General features: G+C 39.3%; 1 protein-coding gene across 3 annotated transcripts in view; it reads right to left on the reverse strand.

The window, feature by feature from the left end:
* The window catches only part of Fam126a (family with sequence similarity 126 member A), an 88670-nt gene that overhangs the window by 46611 nt on the left and 20809 nt on the right, over positions 1 to 21250 (reverse strand). For all 3 annotated transcript variants that reach the window (XM_037203744.1, XM_028864179.2, XM_028864180.2), the window contains exons 2-8: positions 20912 to 20990; positions 14168 to 14269; positions 6071 to 6250; positions 4107 to 4187; positions 3488 to 3603; positions 3082 to 3177; positions 515 to 631 (exon numbers count right to left, since the gene is read on the reverse strand). In XM_037203744.1, coding sequence (XP_037059639.1) covers positions 515 to 631; positions 3082 to 3177; positions 3488 to 3603; positions 4107 to 4187; positions 6071 to 6250; positions 14168 to 14269; positions 20912 to 20962 — 743 coding nt within the window. In that variant the 5' untranslated portion in view covers positions 20963 to 20990. The remainder of the gene's footprint in view (positions 1 to 514; positions 632 to 3081; positions 3178 to 3487; positions 3604 to 4106; positions 4188 to 6070; positions 6251 to 14167; positions 14270 to 20911; positions 20991 to 21250) is intronic.

A 21250-nucleotide genomic window follows, 5' to 3' on the forward strand; every position in this document is an offset into this window, starting at 1 on the left:
ATAGTGCTTTTGAAGAGCTAAAATTTCTAGAAAAAAAATGGGATTTTAAAAATCCAATTTGAAAATCATAGCAAAAAAATAGTCATGTATAGAAATTGAGCATATTCACATTTTATCCATTTTCATCCTGACCCTGAATTCTAAAAAATGAAGTGTTTTAGTCAGTTTGAAATTGTGCACAACTTTAAAATACATGTTTTAAATGATAAAACTATTAAGAACTTGATTCCTGTTCTTTCATAAAAATATGATTGGCTGGGCAGTGGTGGCACATGCCTTTAATCCCAGCACTTAGGAGGCAGAGGCAGGTGGATCTCTGTGAGTTTGAGGGCAGCCTGGTCTACAAAAATGAGTTCCAGAACATCGAGGACTGTTACACAAAGAAACCCGGTCTCCAAAAAAAAAAAGGTGATTGTTTATCTATCTATTGAGATTACACTGTTGTAGAAACAGACTGGCAAGCTACAATATGCCAAAGAACCACCAGTGTGCTTTGTGTATGAGACACACTTACAAGGCAAAATAGACTCCTGTTAGCATCTGCACCATGAATCCAGATGAAATTGGTATCCTGCTACTTACACCTTTGTATTTTCTTACATGTTGTCGAGGATAGCCACAGACACAGATTCTGGAAAGACCAAATAAACACATTTGTTAAGTGCAGATGATTTTCTAATATTTATGAGCCAACAATAAAAATAACAAGTCTAATATCTATAAAACAATCTCCCAAACAAAACATTTGCCTATAACATTTCCCTGAATATGTCAGACTGGGAAAGATTGTAAAGACAAAGGCAGATGTATGAAGCAGATGAATCAGACACTCTTTGGTTAGTTTACTAATTTTGATCAATTCAGCTATCAATAATTCTGGGGACATTACATGGGATCTTGTCATTAACAGATCTTTAGAATAATATTTAATTCCTGACTAAGTTCTTAGTACAAACTTCAGGATCAGAAAAATTACTGTAATTCAGACTCAAGTTTCACGAAATATCCATAATAAATTTCAGACAAATTTAAAAAAATGCTCCTGCTAGACATAGTGGTGCACACCTTTAATCCCAGCACTTGGGAGGCAGAGGCAGGTGGATCTCTGTGAGTTCAAGACCAGCCTGGTTTACATGGTGAGTTTCAGAGCAGCTAGAGCTATATACTGTTTATACCCTGTGTAAATATGACACCTCCTGAGAGAGAATTCTAAAGAGAAATCAGCAGATTTTGCTATTTTTTCAAGGAAAATAACTTGAATAAAACTAAAACAAACAGAAATTCATGATGAGAGGCAATGCAGGCACCGAGTGAGCTGTAGCATGGAGGGCTCCTTCTAGCCTTTCTCACCTTCCGGACACAGCTCCACCAAGACTAGGTGCATGGAGTGGACCTGGGAGCCCTGTACCCTCAGGCACCTGTGAAGCCTAGACCCAGCGCATCTGATGCAGGGTGCCCAGAAACTGGAAGGAGGAATTTGAGCCAACTGGAAACTCAAGTTCGGGAGCAGAGGCGACAACGCCCGCAGAGGCACACTAAGGAAGGCTGGCACAATGCTCGGGGCCAGGGGACCGACCATTTGTGTGAGCAGCCTGCATGGCAAAGGCCAAAGCCGAGACAGAAAGGAAAGGCTTGAGGCCAGACCAGGACGCCACCGAATGTCTGGCCTTAACTAGGGTCCTTAACTGGCAGCAGCCTGCCCTCCCACAGGTCCAAAACACAACCCACCAGTGTCTCTGGACTCTTGAGTGCTGTCCATCATGTCCTATCTCCACCCTCTCACTTCTCACATCAAGTGCACAAATTGGGGGCGGGGAGAAAAAGAAGACTCTGGGAAGCTTGAGCCTCCCCTCAGAGGAATTTGATTCCCAGCACTGTCTTTAATCTTCTGATACCTGTTACTAAATTAAGAAGTCAATGAACCCAACTGACTCCCTGGCCCAAGGTGGAAGCAGTGTGAGGTCAGGCTTTTCAGACACAGATTGATTTTACACTGTGCCTGAGGATTAGTCACCTAGGAAGCGGGGTCTAGGCGCTTTGGAGAGGGGAGAGGGTGCTTTCAGAGGGGTTCAACTATGGGAGGGAACAGTACTATCCCGTGGGCGGGTTCTGCAGTGAGGAATACACAATCACCAGCGTTCCTCTCTGCTTCCTCACAGACAGACAGCCCACAGCGCCAGTCTCTCCATGCGCCTTCTGTCAGGATGGACTGTATTCCCAGAGTGCGAGCAGGAACAAACTCTTCTTTGCTTAAGCTGCTTCGTCAGTATTTTGTCATACCAATGAGAAAAGCTAACTGATATGCCCTTCTTGTGGCTAATTTTTACTTACTAAATAAATTACTCAAACATAAATTTTCACCTAATTTCCTTAACTCCAGAATTTCCCTTATTTACTTTACTTGTAAAAGGTAAAAATCTGTTTTTTTCTGTTTTGTTTATTGTTTTAAAAATATTAATCATAGAAAACTAGAGAATTGGAGACTATCACAAAGAGAAAAAAATTACTTTAAATTGCTCCCAGTAAAGTGAAGTATTATCATTTTGATCATATTTAGCAAATATAAGAGCTGTAACAAACATACCACATGTGCTATTAAATGTTCAAATGCTAAAAAACTCTTAAGATTTTTAATGTTTGCATAATATGCCCCAAATTTTATAACTTATTCAACAAAACATTTAGCTCTAGTTTTTTAAGGAAAACATAATGCCATGTTTCTCTTATTTTTTGGCAGCAAACTAGAGAACAGTCAGTATAGATAAACAATAACAAAAACAAGATAAAAAGGAATACCTAATCATATTTCACAAATTAAAAGGTTATGATCATGCCATCATTTTAAATGTAATATAAGTAATATAATCTCTCTGATTTAATAGTCCATCCAAACACTACTCAATTAGATATTCATCATTGTGTTTTTTTGGTAGCTACTATTTCTAATATATGCTGGATATTGAACTATATGTTTTAAACAAACAATTACACAAAACAAAAGTAACTTAGGGATGCAATAAACTAGCAGTCCTACCTACATTCATATCCTCCAGTATTAGAAAAATGGGAATTTAAATTTACCTTGAACAAATCTGACACAGTGATTGAAGAGAAACACTGGGCATATAGGTTAAGGCAGCATTGTAACACAACAAAAGGAATGTCAACACTTCAAACCTGAAGACAAACCAAAGGAAGGTTAACAGATATTATGCAACAGAACCAGACCTACATATTACAAACACAGTAAGGAAAACTCAGAGGAAAAAGAAGTCTTTGCAAGTAACAATCATACATCATAAAAAAATTCAGTGCTCCAGATAATCTGAAGCAAAGTACAAGGACAAATCCAGATATGTTCTATTCTTTTATAAAATGATTCAATATCCACGTAATTGTAACATATAACTCATTAAACACTAAATTTACTGAGATCCTTTTTTTTTACAACTTGGTGTGGTAGAAGAACTGGTTCTTCCCAGTGTACCTGTTCTGTGCTGTAAGCATTTCCCTTTGAGGATGGGGCCCACTGTACACGACTTTGGATAAGCCATGCTGGGATAGCGCACTCTCAGTCAGAGCCATAGACCCAATGCTGGAAGGCTAAAGAAAAGAAGCTGTTCTGTTAAATGTGACATTAAGAGTACACAAAGAATGGAGAGTGCCTACTAGGGACACCATATAGTTCACAAATATTCAGACTGCCTATCCAATTTCCACTCCAAGATTTAATAAAAATTAAAAACACTTTCACATTTTCATCAATTAAAATTAAAAACATGAAAACCAAAAAGTTTAATTTCCAACTTCTATCATAGAGTACACAATTGTCTACCCACCCCCACATACACACAAATTAAGATGTCTTACCCATTACATGAAGGTTAAAAAGATACTTTCAATAAGGCTCTCACTATCAGATCTTAGTTCACTGCTTAGTGATTTTGACTTATCTCATTTTTGGAACAGTATACACTCTGTGTGGTGCTAATTAGTACCTCTGAGGTACTAACAATTCACCTTTATGCACAGGTAACTACACCCTAATTTATGGGACTATCAGAGCTTAGGACCCAATAAATTTACTTTGATAAAAAGCTACTTACTTCATGATATACAGATGGTTTGGATAAAGATGGAATTGTAAAACTCAATACTTTACTATGTCCCTGTTTGTCAACTATTTCCTACAAAAGTAAAAGAAAATATCTTAAAACAGTCACCTTGAACACATAACATTTTAAAAATAAGTTGTTAGGACAATTCTTCCAGGTTTAATTTTTTGAGATTATAAAATTAATTACATTTCTCCCTTTCCTTTCTTTCCTCTAAGACAACTTTTAAAAGAGCAGAATAAAAGGAATTTTAAAGTCAGTTAAAAATCTTTAACATTGGTGATCCACTATTAATTACCCACTAGCACCAGTAGTCATCATGAACACGGCTGCATTTTAAAAACAAAAGCAGAGCAGAGTGCTGTAGTGCAGCACAGAAAAAACCCAATTAACTTAAGTTCCATTGTTTTCAGGATGGCTGAGGCATGGAGAGCATAGTGATTGTTCTTCACTAACAAGCTCTAGTCTCTAAGTCAATTAAACATGAGGTGTGTCTACAAAAGGACCTCACCTTTCTTTTCCATCTTAAAGAACACAAACTGTCAGTATCCAGAATGTCATCTCATAACTGATGCTCAAGCTAGGAATGACACACACTGTTAAATAGAATGCACATGCTCAGGAGACAGTGGAGACTTACAAAGTATGACTAGTGAGTCTCAGATTAGATCTTTCTACTCACTTATTTTGTAAAGGTACGAAACAGACTTATAGATAAACTTAAATGCATCGTAAGTAAAAAAATTAAGCAATAGTCGTAGCTAGGCATGGCAGCATAGGACTGTAATCCCAGCATTTGAAAGTCAGAGACAGGCAGATGTGGTGATGTATTGTGTACCCTAATAAAACCTGAAGATCAGAGGACAGAACAAGCCATTAGATTAAATATAGAGGTCAGGCAGTGGTGGCACACACCTTTAATCCTAGCACTCAACAGGCAGAGAGAGATCCATCTGGATCTCTGTGGGTTCAAAGCCACCCTGGATTACATGAGATTGATTCAGTCTAGGAGAGAAACAGAGCCAGGCAGTGGTGGCACACACCTTTAATCCCAGTACTTGAGATCTCATGCCTCTGCTACCACTATTTGGGAAGCATACACGCCTTTAATCCCAGTACTAAGAAGGAAGTGATATGGCTAGGCAGAGAAAGGTATATAAGGTGTGAGGAGACAGGAACTAGAGCTCTTTTCGGTTGAGGAGCCCTTTTTGGCTAGAGGCCCTCCTTTGGCTGGACCCCTTTGGCTGAGGACTCAAGAGACATTCAGTCAGAGGATTAGTAGAGATGGTGAGGTGAGACGTGGCTGTGGCTCTTTCCTTTGTCTCTCTGATCTCCCAGCATTTACCTCAATATCTGGCTCCGGGTTTTTTTGTTTTTTATTAAAAGACCTATTAGATTTCGTACAACATTTGGCACCCAACGTGGGTCACGAACCCATGATCCTGAGATTAAGAGTCTTGCTCTAAAACTGACTGAGTTTGCTGGGCTAGGGTAAAACAAAATATCACCACAGGCAGATATTTGTGAGTTTGAGGCCAGCCTGTTTTAGGTAGCAAGTTCCAAGCCAGCCAGGGATACATTGTGAGACTCTACCTCAAAACCAAATGAAATAAAACCCCACTAGTGGTATTGTTGTTGTTATTACTATCTCTATAAGAGAACTCAAATGCTCTGCGTTTCAGCTTTCATTTAACCCATACAAGTTCATTTAGTTAATTATATGGATGCCCCAATACCATTAGGTTTTTTTTTTTTTTATTGGCTGTCCTGAAACCTTCTTTGTAGATTAGGCTGACCTTGAACTCTAGTAGATCTGTCTGCCTCTGCCTCCCAAATGCTGGGACTAAAAGCATGCCATCACCATGCTTGGCTATTCTTTCTTTTAATGAATAGTGGTTTTACTAAAATGAGAAGCAGTTTTCCAAAAGCCTTTTGTTAGTTCATCAAATACAAACCAGGTTGTAAACCCCTAGAAGCAGGGCCTCGATGCAGCCACTGCTGTGCACATTTCTGCTGGCTGACACGGCGAGGTAGCACCAGATGAGCTCCGGGAGGAACTGCAGGGTGAACCGCAGCAGCTGCTCCTCCCCGCTGCGGTAGAACTCAAAGAGCTGGTGACACACAGGCTCTAGCAACTGGAAGATGATGGAGAACACAGTAAACATGAACTAGTGAATGACACCGCTATATGACTTATAAAAGGTTTCTCAGAACGGTCAACTCTGAAATAGACAACTACTTTAATTTTCCTGAAGCCAAACTAGTCCCCACCCAGCTATTTCAGAAAGCCTTAAATTCGAGTGGCGGACAGTACAACACATCAGCAAGATGCTCTGCAGCTCTCGTCAAGTACTCTACTCTGGTCGTGTCGTTTCACCTCTCAGCTGAGCCATGGGGGTGTCTCTTCCTTAGGCTTTCTTCTCAGTAAATGAGAAGTCAACATGTAAGGGACTGTCCACAGGGCAGAAGAAATTAAGACAGAAATCCTGGCCCATTGCTTGCTCCCACATGTGCAACAGCTGGTGTGTAGAGCAGTTAGAGCCAGTACACCCAAGTCCCTGTTGAAGCCATGGTTACTGCCCCTGGGCTTTATACATAAGTTAGAATCATCTACAGCCTTTTTCTTTCCCACAATACTCCCAATTACATTATGTTAGTAAAGCTAACTACACCTTTATTAAAGACTCTTAAAAATCAGAAAAGCAAGTTAAGAGACTCACATGTCTCTCAAGTGTTACTTTAAGTCACATACTGTGATCAAACACAAAGCATGATCAAATGTATCAGGAGATTCACAGGTACTGCTTTTCAAGGAAATTTGAACAAAATATATATTTCATTAGCAGACAAATTAAATCAAGCTATCAAGCAGATTTCTATTACTAATAATTACAACAAAGAGAAATCAATAAATAGTATACATTTTGATTTCAAATAGACTACATAAGTAAACTAAGTATTAAGTCAAACACATCCTTCTGACAGCTACTCTTCCACAAGGGATGTTTTTTTCCCCATATCACAATGGTGGTTAGAAAGCAAATGGTAAGACTGTCTTAAACAAAACAAAAACTCTAAGTGACTCTGCACTGTGGCCCAGCACTCATATTTCTAAATCCCCAAGCAAGCTTTAATTGAATCAATTCATGAAGCTTGGTAAAGTTTAACAAGTATTTGCAATTATGAACCTTGCTAGAAAATCATTCAAGACACTCTGTAAGAACACATAATCAATTTTAATCAAAACACACTCAACGTCTTTAAACCAGTTTCAAATCCCAAATTAAAAAGATTTTTGCTTAATGAAAGCAGAATTAAATGAAGACGGATTTAAAGAGAAGAAAAAATCATGCTGCAAAAAGATTAAATAAAATTATGCATTTGAAGCCAATACAGATAAACACCAACATCTGTTCGATGTTCTACAGCTTGCAAAGTACTGTTCATACAGAAACATCAATTCCCATTACACAGTAAGTAGAACATGATTAGCCACACTGTTCATATAAGGAAATGGAGGCAGAACGGCTATCTACCATGGCAGACAGCACACACTCACAAGAGCCAGAGAAGAGCCAGATCTTCTGACTCTTACAAATGTCAGAAAATAACAACATACAATGTGAGAAATATAGGCATACCTAACTTGAATATATTTTAGGCATGCAACTGAACATGTTGGATTGCTAATGGCTCAGTTACATTTTGGAATATATTTCCCCATGGAAACATTGTCACATATGGTCATTAGGTTATTAAAGAACTGTTAAGATAAGCCTGTACTTCAAATACACGTATTAAACTTGTGTGTGTGCCCGTATGTTGCTGAAGGGATTCTCTCCAGGTTCCACCAAGCCCTGCAGTCCCACAATCCACGTATAAAATAATCACTCAGATGCTTATATTACTTATAAACTGTATGGCCGTGGCAGGCTTCTTGCTAACTGTTCTTATATCTTAAATTAACCCATTTCTATAAATCTATACCTTGCCACATGGCTGGTGGCTTACCGGCGTCTTTACATTTTGCTTGTCCTGGCAGTGGCTGCAGTGTCTCTCCCTCCTTCTTCCTGTTTCCCCAATTCTCCTCTCTCCTTGTCCCGCCTATACTTCCTGTCTGGTCACTGGCCATCAGTGTTTTATTTATATAGAGCGATATCCACAGCACTTCCCCTTTTCTTTTTTTTTTAAAAAGGAAGGTTTTAACTTTAACATGGTAAAATTACATATAACAAAACAATTATCGAGCAAGAATTACAGTTACAATATTAAAGAAGATGTTCTATCTATCTTATATTTGTGAGTTTAAGGTTTTATATCTAACTTATCTTTTATCATAACTGAGGAAATTACAACTATCTAGTCTTTAACCACATCAAAGACCTGAGAAGGAACATAATGGTACCTGAGAAATGGTAGATGGATACAAGCAACTTTTGGGAATCTTGCAAGAGTAGACCAAGACAGCTGGCAGCCTGGACAGTCACCTAATGTTTCTCAGCATTGTTGGTGCATTCAAACTGGGTACAGGCCGAGAGTATATGACAGACCATTTTCATAAGCAGGAATTCTGAAAGACCATCTTACCCTGTCTTGGCAGGGTACAGTGGTCACTTTCCTTGTGTCCCGCTTGTCCAGGAAGGACAGCATTGCATTCGTACTGTCAGCTGTCAAGGCAAGGGCAGTTCTTTGCCCAGTAGGCCATTTTGTGTCAAGAAGACAAACTTCCAAATGGAAATGTCTTAGAAGCCCAACATTCTCTCGGGATCAAATTGGTGCAGCCATGAGCAATTGTGTCTCATGTCAACAGAATTCTAAGTTATTTAAATGCCATATTCTCTAGGTCTATGAAGTGTTTGAAGATTACCTATCTATCTGAAATATATCTATGTATACCTAGAAGACTTAACTAACACGGCTACAAATATGATTATCATAGATGACTAATTATTAATCTATTTCTTAATTATCCATTACAATTTTAAATGAGTTACATAAACATAATACCTCAAACAAGAATATATATACACACATATATATATATATAGTACAACAAAATTAACTTCAAGTTTGTATCAATAAACTAAAATTTATACCAATGTAAAACATTTTAAACATAAACTAAAATCTATACCAATGTAAAACATTTTAAACAAGTTGTTCTTTAAAAGTAGGTTCATTAATCTACCCTTTTATCTTATCATCTCTATATCCTATATATCTTTATCATATCCCCTTTTCTTTTTTAGAAAGAGATCGCATTTATAATCAACCTGTTTTAAATAATCTTCAAACCCTTCAGAGATCTACAGAATATGGCATTTAAAATGTTTAATAACTTAGAAATTTTTCTTTTTTGATACATGTCGGCTCCTGGCAGTACCAATCTACTTCAGAGAAAATATGAGCATTGAAGAAACTACATATGGAGTTAACTTTCATTGTGGCAAAAGTTAGCCACTGGACAACAAAGTATCCTCGAATCAACAGGACAAAATGGACAGGCAGAACACGAAACAAAGGACTACTGATTCTTGCCAAAACAAGTGTGGCTATGGCTTTATCAAAAGGCATCTTCTGAGGCCAGGACAATATGGCCCCATCCATGAAGTGGCCTTTGCAATCTGGAAAAGGTACAGTGCCCTTTTCTTAGAAGGCAGCTGAACAGGCAGTGGGCCGATGCCTTCTGTTGTGCAATGGAACAGCAGCTGAAAACTCACGCCTCTCAATAGTAGACTGGCACTTAATAGAGGGATGTGGAGAAGAAGGGGATGCTGAGATGAAGCCATATATGCACAGCCAAGAAGAATGGACAGCTGAATTCAAAAACCATCAACAATTTCCAGAATTTAAAATCCTGAAACATGACATGACACTAGTGGAATTCAGGTGTTTCTGGTACATGGACTGCTCACACCCAATGTGAGGTTGAACTGTTGTATATCCTACTTCACAAATGAGTCTGTCAGATATGCTAAGCCTATAGGCTGAAAACACTGCAGAGAAACCTCAGGTGACTGTCAAGGCAGCTGACTGTTTCTGTCAACTCACAAATTTTTTGGAAGTTGCTTGCATGCACTTCCTGTTTTTATTTTTGTTAGCTAATATTATTTCCTTCTTGGGTCTCTGAGGGAGTTGAAGATTAGTTAGTTATGGTTGAAGATTAGTTAGTTATAGTTGAAGATTAATTAGGATAGAAAGTGAATTAGATACATTTTGGATTTACCAAAATAGGATAGATAATGGAATTATTTTCTCTGATTTGTCAAATACAAATGGACTAGACAGTTTAGGTATTTATTACTTGTATATATTGTATATAGTTATTGTACTTTTGTATATGATTTTTCTTATGTTAGTTATAACCTTTTTCTTTTTTTTCTTTTTATTAAAATAGAAAAGGGGAAATGTGGTGGTATTCTAATTGTATTGAAATGTGATTTTGATTGTATATTAATAAATAAAGTTGCCTGGGGGTCAGAGCTATTAGAGCCATAGCAAGAGTGTGGCGGTGGTGGCACACGCCTTTAATCCCAGCACTTGGTAGGCAGAACTAGGTAAGTCTCTGTGTGTTCAGGGATACAGCCAGCATTGGAGACATACGCCTTTAAGACCTGGGGGGCTGTACATACAGGCAATGATGAGGCAGTCACGTGTTTGGGTTTACAACCAATGAGAAGGCAGAACAAAAAGACTATGAAAAGACATACACACAGGAAGTAGCTCTCTTTTGGAGAGCTAGGACCACCGCAGGAGGAAGGGTGAGATTTTAGCTCTGAGCTCTGACCTCTTGGCTTTCTCTTTTACATTGGTTCTGTGTTTCTTATTTAATAAGACGATTGGTTACATCTACACCCGTACATATGGAGGGCAAAGGCCAACCTCAACTCTTGTTCTTTAGGTGGCATCTACCTTGGTTTTTGAGACGGGGTCTCTTACTAACCTGCAGTTTCCAAATTAGGCTGGGCCGGGTGGCCAAGCTCCAGGGCTCTACCTGTCTCTACCTCCCAAGCACTGGGAGTACAAGCATGTACCGCCATTTCAAGGTTTTTCATAGGTTCTTGGGACCAAGATCAGGTCCTCATGCTTGCATGGGAAGTACTTCACAGACTATCTCCTCAGCCTCCTAAATGACCTTTTTGTAAGTCTAATGAGAACCTAATCATCACATACCCCTATCTGTTTGAAAATACACCCTGAGTTCTGCCTAGGATGGTATATCTTAGTGGTAATGCACTTGCCTAGCATGAACAAGGCCCTAGGTTCAGTCTCCAGCACTGAAGAAAAGAAAAAGAAAGAACCTCAGCTTTTTCAAATATTAAAAGTAGAACTACGATATGAGCCAGTTATATCACTTCTGGGTATATAGCAAAGGAACCCGAGTCAGCTTCTGATAAAGACACCTGCAGACTCATGTCTGCCACCACGGCACCGTTCCCAACTATGGACTCGGTCTAGGTGCTATAGCACCAATAGATAAAAGGCTAAAGAAGTGTGGGACATAGAAAACGCAGCTTTATTCAGCACAGAGAACAAAATTAAGCAGAAAAACAGGTGCACTATAGATCACTGTCACAGGCAAAGCGAGTGCTCTCATAAAGCCAGGGAGGGGCTTTGGGGAGATAGATGAAGAAAAGAGAGGGGAAGAGAGACTCAGAAAAGTCATAGAGAGGGTAGCTATGATAAGCATACTATATATATATGTGGAAATGTCATCATGAAACTCTTCACTTTGGAAATAATGAAAAAGAATACTGAGTTCTAAAATAACTGAGTTACAATGAGACTTTTATGACATCCATTAATAAAAAATCTGTATGTTAAGAGATATGCCCCCATGACTCTAGTCCTTTATTATGTACCGTTTGCAATACACAATAATACAAGAGCCTCAGGTGCCTGAGGTGTATTGTGACCAAAGTCATGGGATGGCTGCAATGCCCCTTCAGTAAAACAATTCTATAGATCACAGAAAACAGTCACTGCTTTCTACAAGGATCCTTCAAGGTCAAAGTACTTCGAGAAAACAGCTGTTCATTCTAATGTCTACCCCAGAAACAGTGACTCTGCTGAATTCCTACAATGTTCCCCCTTTTGTCTAAGCTGTATTAATGATGTTGAAGATTATGCAGCCACACAGTGAAGACATCCCTTTCTCTTTTGCGCTGTCTCACAGTCTTATATCTGTAAGTCAGAATGTATTTGAAAGTCAGGAAAATTATTACAGCAAAAACAAGTATAGCAATCACTAGAATAAGAAACTTATCAAAATGATTCACAGGATAAAATGAAGCTATGGTATCTGCAAGGCTTTCCATAACATCCATTCCTCTAGAGGAACTTCCTGAGTTTTTAAACTTTATGGCTTTTTAACATGTGTATTAGTATTTTCAAAAGCCAAAAACTTAACCAAAACCTTCCTAACATCAGGATCAGCCACTGTTCTATGCACTGCTGAAGTTAATATTTGTAGAAAATCAGTGTAAGCTTCTTCCTTAGTAACCATATTATTTGATAAGCTAACAACCTGCTCTGTTTCAGCTGTTACATTTTTATAGACTTTAAGCAAGTATTTCCAGAAAGCAACTTAAAGAGCAGAGCCAAATTCTCAGTAATGGTAAACAGACAAGAGCATGCCCAATTATAAAGTTAAAATCATGAATTTTGTTTTTAGTTCATTTATTACAAAAATTAGACATTCATTTAAATATTAATTTGACAATTAGTGTTTTAGAGAAGAGAACATCCTCCATACAAGGAATGACTAATACCTCTGGAAATTCAAACAGCATTGACTTAGTACTTTATGTCCTAACTGTAATTGTTTTTTACTAGTAGTTGGGCTTGTTTTAATTTTTTCTTTTTCCCTTGAAGGGACCATTGATGAGTTACAAAGAGATTGGTGGTAGGCCAGCAATGTCAATGCTCTGGAGGCAGAAGCAGATGGATCTCCATGAGTTTGAGGCCAGCCTGGTCTACATAGTGAGTTCTAGGACGGCCAGGACTACAAAGTGAGACCCTACCGAGAAAGAGAAGCAGATGGACAAAGAAGGATGAGAGAGACAGAGACACTAAGATCGACTTTCAACCTATTACATCCTTTCATAAGCTCAAAAACAAAAGGTATCATGCAACTCATCTCCATTCCATTTACCCCAGTGCTCTGACTCTCTAGTCCCACAATAGGGAAGGCACTAGCCAGACCTAACTACCATCCAACAAATGCCTTGCACTTCCCCAGTCTCCCTATACTTTGCTGCTACTAGGAGTGTTTGTTTTATTTGCCACATAGAAAACCTGTATTTACCCATGGTCTATTTTTTGTCTTGTTTTGTTGCTGTTGTTGCTAAGATACCTGGTAATTTATAAAGAATGTATTCCTTCATAGCTCTGCAGACTGGGCAGTCCAAGACCAAGAGACTTCTTTCCATATCACCTCACAACAGAAGACAGAAAAGGACAAGAAAGCTAAGGAGGCCCAACTCACCTTTGAGAATAGCACCAATACCAAAATCGTTCCAGTCTTTCCTCCACTTTTTACGCCGGGAACTGAACCCAAAACCTAGTGTATGCTAGGCAAGATCTCTACCGTTGAACCATATCCCAGGCTTGTTTTAAAATACTTGTTACAATGTAAGTTTTCAGATGAATTTTAGAGGGAACAAACATATAAACCATAGTATTGAGAGATTCAATTGAGTATGGTTGCTTCGTCTCTTCCACTTTTCTCTCTCAGGATAAAGATCTCCTATCACTGATCTTTGAGTCCCTAATGTTACCACAGTGATGGCTCATGGTAGATACATTAATACTTGCTGAATAGAAAAATTAATGCAGTGACTTAGACTTTTCAAGGCTATGGAGAGCCAGAGACACCAGAGAGAAGTAAGTGCTGAGAAAGATTGGGGATATAGTAAGGATTCTAGTTTTTGCTATTTTATTCTTGTTTAGCAAACATACACATTTTTCTTACTTTATATATGTATGCTATATTTCATAATTAAATAAAACAATAAACTGAATACTATTAATACAAACTGTACAGTACTTACCTCACTTTGTGGCTCCTGGATAACTTTGTAGAGAGATGAAACTAAAGAACTCTTGTCTTTCAAATTTGTGGCATAATTTGGCAAAGATGTTTCTGGGAGTGTCTAAACAAATTTTAAAAAACAGCTTTTATTTTTATGAAATTCTAAAGCAGACAAATTCATTAAAAAAGAAAATATTATCCATTGGTCATTAACACAGAATGGGGAAGGAAGAGGGAGACTGAGAAAGAGTATTTAACATTCGGAGTTTCTGGAATTCCATGCTGGTTTTTGGTGTAACCTTATAAATACATCAAAAGAACAAAAACAAAAATAAATAAAATAAAACCAACCCTGCATAATCACTTAAGATAGTGAATTTTGTATGATGTGAATTATAACTCAACAACAAAGCCCAAAAAAATATTTTTTATTCTCTTATTACCAACGTGATGAATCACCATCAGAACTCCACCATTGGGACTAGGGTGAGGCCTCAGTGCATAGAGCACAATGTGAAGACCAGAATTAGGATCCCCAGCACCCAAGTAAAAGCCAGGCAGGCATAGTAATCCTAGTACTCTGGAGGCAGAGACAGGACATCACCAGGGAAAGCTGGCTTGCTAGACTAGTGAGCTGGTGGGCTCTGTGTTTAACTGAGAGACCCCGCATCAATAAGTTAAGTGCAGAGTAATCAAGGAGAATACTCAACGTCAACTGTGAGCCTACACATGCACTCAAACATGTTGCAAGTGTACCCACACACATGCAAATACCTATAAACACATGCATGCAGCCCATACATTTATAAACATGCAAACAAAAAAACTCCACTTTAATTATAGTTTTAGATTAGAAACAATATTGAAGCACATGGAAAACTAAAGCTCTGTCTTCGAAGCATCAGGAGTAATGGAACTCCTTAGGGCCTACTGATCTTGTTTTTTGTTACAAGAGGATCTGATGTTTCTAACCTGTAAACCACAGGTCACTTGATTCAAATACTCCTGAGTTCCATGCTACTGCCTGTGGTGAGTCTACACTATGGGTTGGGCAGAAGAACTAGACTCCTCAGCTGGAGAACTCAGAGAACTGTAGTACCATAAATTAATTTTCTTAATGCAATTTAAATAACAATCAATCACAGCTTGCTAGCACCACCTCTCCAGACATGGAGCCTACAGACCAGACAGAGGACTGGAAAGAGAGACATTCTCAGCAGTAACTCAAATAATCATGGATGAACAATAGCAAATAAAACTGAAAAAAAAAATCTATTGTAACAATAATAAAAACTTATCTTTTAGAGCATCTCATTAGTAGTATTTGTCTCCCAATCACTGCTCCCACCCAAATTCTTTCCTTCCTTCACTCACTCACTCACTCACTCACTCACTCACTCACTCACTCACTCAACCAGTTAGTGCTAATCCCACAGCAGACATAACATCTCAAGATATTTCTAACAGTCATCTAAGACATACACTATTTCTCACACATCCCATAACCAAGTATTTCATGAGGTAATGCAGGCTGTGGCTAGAATACATAGCTTGATTGTGCAAAAATACGCACAGAAAATTAAGCTGCACCATTTTCTACAGCAGGGTTATTTGATTCATTCCTACTTTCCTGGGGTCCCTTGAGGGAAAGAGCTGTCCTGTTCTCTCCACCCCCACCACTCAGCACAAAGCCTCACACTCAGACCTCTGCTGAGAGAACACAGGAACAGAATAAGAAATGAAACTATCATTGTCTGCATTTGACAGATTCTTTAAAACAGGTCATATTCGGCCTGAAGGCATATGAGTGAATAGGCATTTCTAATTTAATAAGAGTTTTGTTTACCAGCACGGCACATAAGTATGCACCAACTGGGCACTTCCCATCGTTCTCCAGAACAATAGCAGCCACCACCACCACAAACACAGTGTCACTGCACTGCTTACATAAGGCAGGCAGAGATTAGGGCATTCTTCAATATTTCAAAAGCAAGCAACAAAAGGCCTCTAGGCAACATTCCAGTCCCGTCATTTAATCAACAGTAACTCAGTACTGGAGAAATTTATATAAAAGGGAGTGATAATCAAATAAGCATCAGATTTCTAATCTCCTAAATAAAAGAAGCCTGAAGGTATGAGTAAAGCACACTACATAGTCTATGTGAACACATATTTTCTGCGAAACAGCCAGAGGCTTTCGTGTTACTTATCCTTCCCCACACTGCCCTCCCATCCTCCAGCCCCATTTAATCCTAACACTAGAGACTTTTGAAATGTCTTATGGAAACCTACTACCACAGAAGCTTCCTAAAGTGTGTGTGTGTACATACATATATAAAATGAGCTACCTTATAATGGAGGTCAATGACACCCCTAGAGACCATAGCTATCAAATAAAAAGCCCAATACAGGGTATGGGCTACCTCTTTTTGAGTTGTTACTGAGCAAGATTCCCCCTCCAAATAACATGGTTTTGGTTTTTGGGTTTTGTTGTTGTTTGTTTGTTTGTTTTGCCATTGCTCTTAGTTACTGTGGTGATTTGAATAAAAATGGCCCCCATAGGCTCATAGGGAGTGGCACTATTAGTAGGTTAGGCCTTATCAGAGGAAGTATACCACCATGGGGGTGGGCTTTGAGGTCTTAGAAGCTCAAGCTAGGCCTAGTGTGGCATTCACTTTGGATCGAGATGTAGAACTCTGAGCTCCTTCTCCAGCACCATGTCTGCCTGCATGTCACCATGCTTCCTGCCATGATGATAATGGGATAAACCTCTGAAACTGGAAGCCATCCCCAATTAAATGTTTCCTTTGTAAGAGTTGCCGTGGTCATAGTGTCTCTTCACAGCAATAGGAACCCTAACGAGGGCAGTTACCCTTCAGAACTTGGGGTAAAACCCTCCTGCTAAAGATACCACACATCTGGATAAGAGGACATGAAAAACCAAGCTGTACCACCCCGGAAGCGTCTTCTTTACGTCCTAACTTTCATGGTGCTGCAATGCTCTGTGCATCCTACCGGGGAAAGTCATCAATAGTCTTACTTGTGAACTGCAAGCCAGAGGGCGTAGATGTCTGCAGTGAAACTGTGTCAGACATGACAGCTCAGTTGCACACATCAACTCAGAGCAGCTAGGACTGCAGAAGGTTTGCCCAAGATCAAGCAGCCTGAGTCTCAGCAGAGGTGGGGCGGAGCTCATGAAGTCCCACCCCTACCTGACAGCTGTTAGCAATTGATGGCTGCTAGGATATGGGAAAGTCAGTTTTCTTCAGGAACACAGCCCCTACTCATGCTCCAGTGGATGGTCCCACATTCAGACACATACTGACAGTACCAAATGGACCCAGTGGGAATTAAATTTTTTTTAAAAAAGCATATAAAATTATAACAGAGGAGTGAGGGGAGGATAGTGAAGGAATGGAGGGAAGAGAAAGGAGGATTTGATCAAAACACATATACATATGGATATTAAATAAAATATTTTTAAAAGAGAAAAAGAAATAGCCAGAGACAAAAGAACATTTCTTTTCTGAAAAGTCAAACTCTATAAAGTACCGTGTCCCGGGCTGCTGCTGATAATGAGAAAAGAAACTAACTTTAAAGTTAGTGAGGTAGCTATCACACTCGGCTCACAACTCCATCCCTATGTCATGGTGTGGATGTGAGGAAGGTCACTTCTCTATAGAAGGAAGGGTAGAAGTACTGTGCTCATCGTGTTCTGAGTGGGGGACCCGAGAGGTGGCTCAGCATTAGGAGCACCGGCTGGTCTTCCAGAGGACCTGGGATGAGCCACCTACATAGTGGCTCACAGTTGTCTGTAACTCCAGTTCCAGGGGATCCCACTTCTTTTGGTCTCTGCGGGCTCCAGACACACACATGGTACACAGACATGCTTGCAGACAAAATAACCATATGCATAAAATAAACATAAAACTTCAAACAAAACAAAAGATGCTTGGAAAAGTGGATCTTAAAGGACCAGATGACCTTAAGAATTTCTCTATTACCAGCTAAGGTTTCTCATGTTACAGAAAGCAGAAATGGAGATGAAAACAAAAAATTATGTTGAAATTATTCTTGGCATTTTTTTTTTAAGAAAACAGATGCTTCATACTAAAGTACTGTTTGGCAGATGGCTTTAAAATGTAAGGAAGTGATATGGATTTAATGAAGATGGGCAGATGGGTGAAGAATCAATAAACAGAACAACCCTGCTCAACAACGTCACACATGAAAATGAACTAAGCCACATACTGAGATTCAATGACTGTCAGAAAACTGAAGAAAATTAGGAGTCTACATAATATACACACAGCATTAAAAAAAACACAAAGTAATCTGAAATGTCTTTTTACAAATAAGTCATTATTTGTAATTTAAAATATTTATAATTAAAATATTAAATATTTATAAAATCCTAGTTTAATTCCTTTGTTAGTCTATCAAGAAAACACAAAGAGATTAGCTAGTGCAGACATTTAATAATTTTCTACAAGCAAAAGATTGTTTTAATTTTTAAAACTTTTACATTTACTTATTCTTATTTATTTAGTGTGTGTGTATTGGTAGGTCAGAGGACAATCTGTGGAAGCTGGTCCTCTCTGTGGGTTCCAATAATGCAGGTCATCAGACTCAGCGGCCAATTCCTTTACTCCCCGCCCTCACTCTCCCCTGAACTCTCTCTCCAGCCCACTAGAAGACTTTTTACACGTGTTTATTTTGTGTGTAGATTTTTAGATAAAGCTTTACGGGGGCAAACTGTCTCCGTGGGTTTCAGAGGCTGCTGAGTCAGACTGTGGAAGTAGGAGTTCAAACTGTGAGAGCACATGATGGCGCCCAAGTCACCTCTGCAGACCACCTACTGCAGCTGTTCCAATGCTACTGCCTGAGCTGTAAGGACTGACTCAAGAAAACCGCCTACTAGAACTGGGATCCAATCAACAAGGTGCTGACTCTCAGCCCACTCAGTCAATTACAATAATGTTGCCATACTTGTGCTACTCAAAAATAAGGATTTTCTTTAAAATTAACAAACAAAAAACAAAAACAGGGGGCTGGAGAGATAGCTCAGCTGTTAGGAGCACTTGCTAGTTAGTCTTTCAGAGGACTCGAGTTCGATTCCCAGAACCCACATTGGGTGGCTCACAACCATTTCCAAAGTATCAGATGCCTTTTACAAGCGTATATGCCTTCCATTCTGATCTAACTCTGCTCCTTGGTTTCCTATCAACAAACCCTGTTCCAGGTTTGCAATGCCTTTCTCAGACAGAGCAAAATCTAATTCCCATATTCTTAATATATGTGCTTATTGACTCAATGGCACTAATCTACCAATGCAGCCTCTCCAGCTGCTCCTGTATAAGTCACCTTTGCGACCCTTCTTCCTAATTGGATAAGTACTCTGTTCCTCAGACACCGGGACACATGCCTTTATGTGTACGCCTCTAATCCCAGCACTCAGGAGGCAAAAGCAGGCAGAACTCTGAGTGCAAGGTCAGCCTGGTCTATAGAGCAAGTTCCAGGACAGCCAGAGCTACACAGAGAAACCCTGGGGTTGGGGGACCTAAGAAAGTAACAGTCTATCCAGCATTCAGGAAGACTAGAAAACAGAAGCAGATAGAGCCAGCATACGGTTAACAGGTCACTTAGCAACTAGAGTGTAGTAACACCTCCTTTTTGAGTAACTAAATGCATTCTTGCTCACTGAAAGGCCCTGTCTAAAATCACAGCTCTTCCAAACTTTGTCATTTGAACATGTATCAGTAAGAATAACCCATGCACCTCTTGCCTGGAGATTCTAACTCACTGACACCAAGGAGCAGCCCTGGTTTTCATCACAGATAAAGACCTTCAGACCAAGAAGTTTGAACACGTTACAAATCTATGCTAACATTATAGTTTTCAAGGAGTCAGGATCCTGAGTCCACTTTCAAGTCCAGACTAGATGTTAACCCCATCACACACAGCCCTACATTGTTCGGAGCCTATCCAAACATGGCTTCATCTCGATTTCACCTACAATACCTTTCCTCCAAATGCTTCCTCTGTGTGCTGAAGTCACTGTTGAACCTACTGTGCAGTCTCCGTCCCTGCAGCAAGCCAAGAAGCCTGGCCCCATTACATTGTAAATCCGTCCCCAATCAGCCCAGACAAAGTCAAAATGACATTTGCTGCCCAGTCTCTTCATGTCTGTGGTTTAGGATCACATAGTGTCCCACAAGGACAGGAGAAAGGAACTAGCTGATTTAAGGAACATAGTGTTAGCCACCATAGAGAAGAGCTCAGGAGACAACAAGGCCTAGGCTTTATTTTCTTCCTCAGGGAGTCAAGGATTACACTTTCCTAACACAGCTCCTAGGTCTCCATCTGGAGACATTCCTTGGTGTAGATGAAGTAAATATCTTGCTGCCCTCTGCTTTCTGTCAATCATGCCCAGTTTCACTATTTCCCACCCCATTTCTGACAATGGGTCACTGATGATCACTGAGGGGTGACATCAACATTCATGACCATGGTAATGTCACATGGAAGGAAGAGAATACACAGATAATAAGCTCTTTGAGCCACTTGGGGGGAAGGAATTAATTTCCCACAAAAGATCACTGTGCATAAATAGCTCCCTACTATGATATAGTACAACATTCTTTTTCTACAAATGCTATAGCATGTTAGTCACATAAAATAAAAATAAAATAAAACACTAGAATTTAAACGTAGACAAACTTTGTTTAGGATAAAATTACAGTATTAGAAGAGTTGCTGTTACCTTAAATTCTGACAGCCATTCTTCCACAACCCCTATCTCCGAGGTGAACATCTTTCCACATTTGTTCTGAACCTTCAACCTGAAAATGAACATAGGAAAGTGTGAAAGATTTGAATTAATTTTATTTCATTCTTAATACGATGTATAGAGGGGTTCTTCTAGTTGCACAGTGAATTCAAAGCAAGCCTGAGCTACACAGCAAGTCCTTTTCTCAAAAGTAAGAAAAACCCAAAACAAGAATCAGAAGCATGGTGTACATAATACACATACACATCTTTTTTTGAGACAGGGTCTGGCCCAGACTGGCCTCAAACTCATAATCCTGCTGCCTCTACCTCC

Source organism: Peromyscus leucopus, chromosome 3 (assembly GCF_004664715.2).
Source record: "Peromyscus leucopus breed LL Stock chromosome 3, UCI_PerLeu_2.1, whole genome shotgun sequence".
In the NCBI taxonomy this organism is placed as follows: Eukaryota; Metazoa; Chordata; class Mammalia; order Rodentia; family Cricetidae; genus Peromyscus; species Peromyscus leucopus.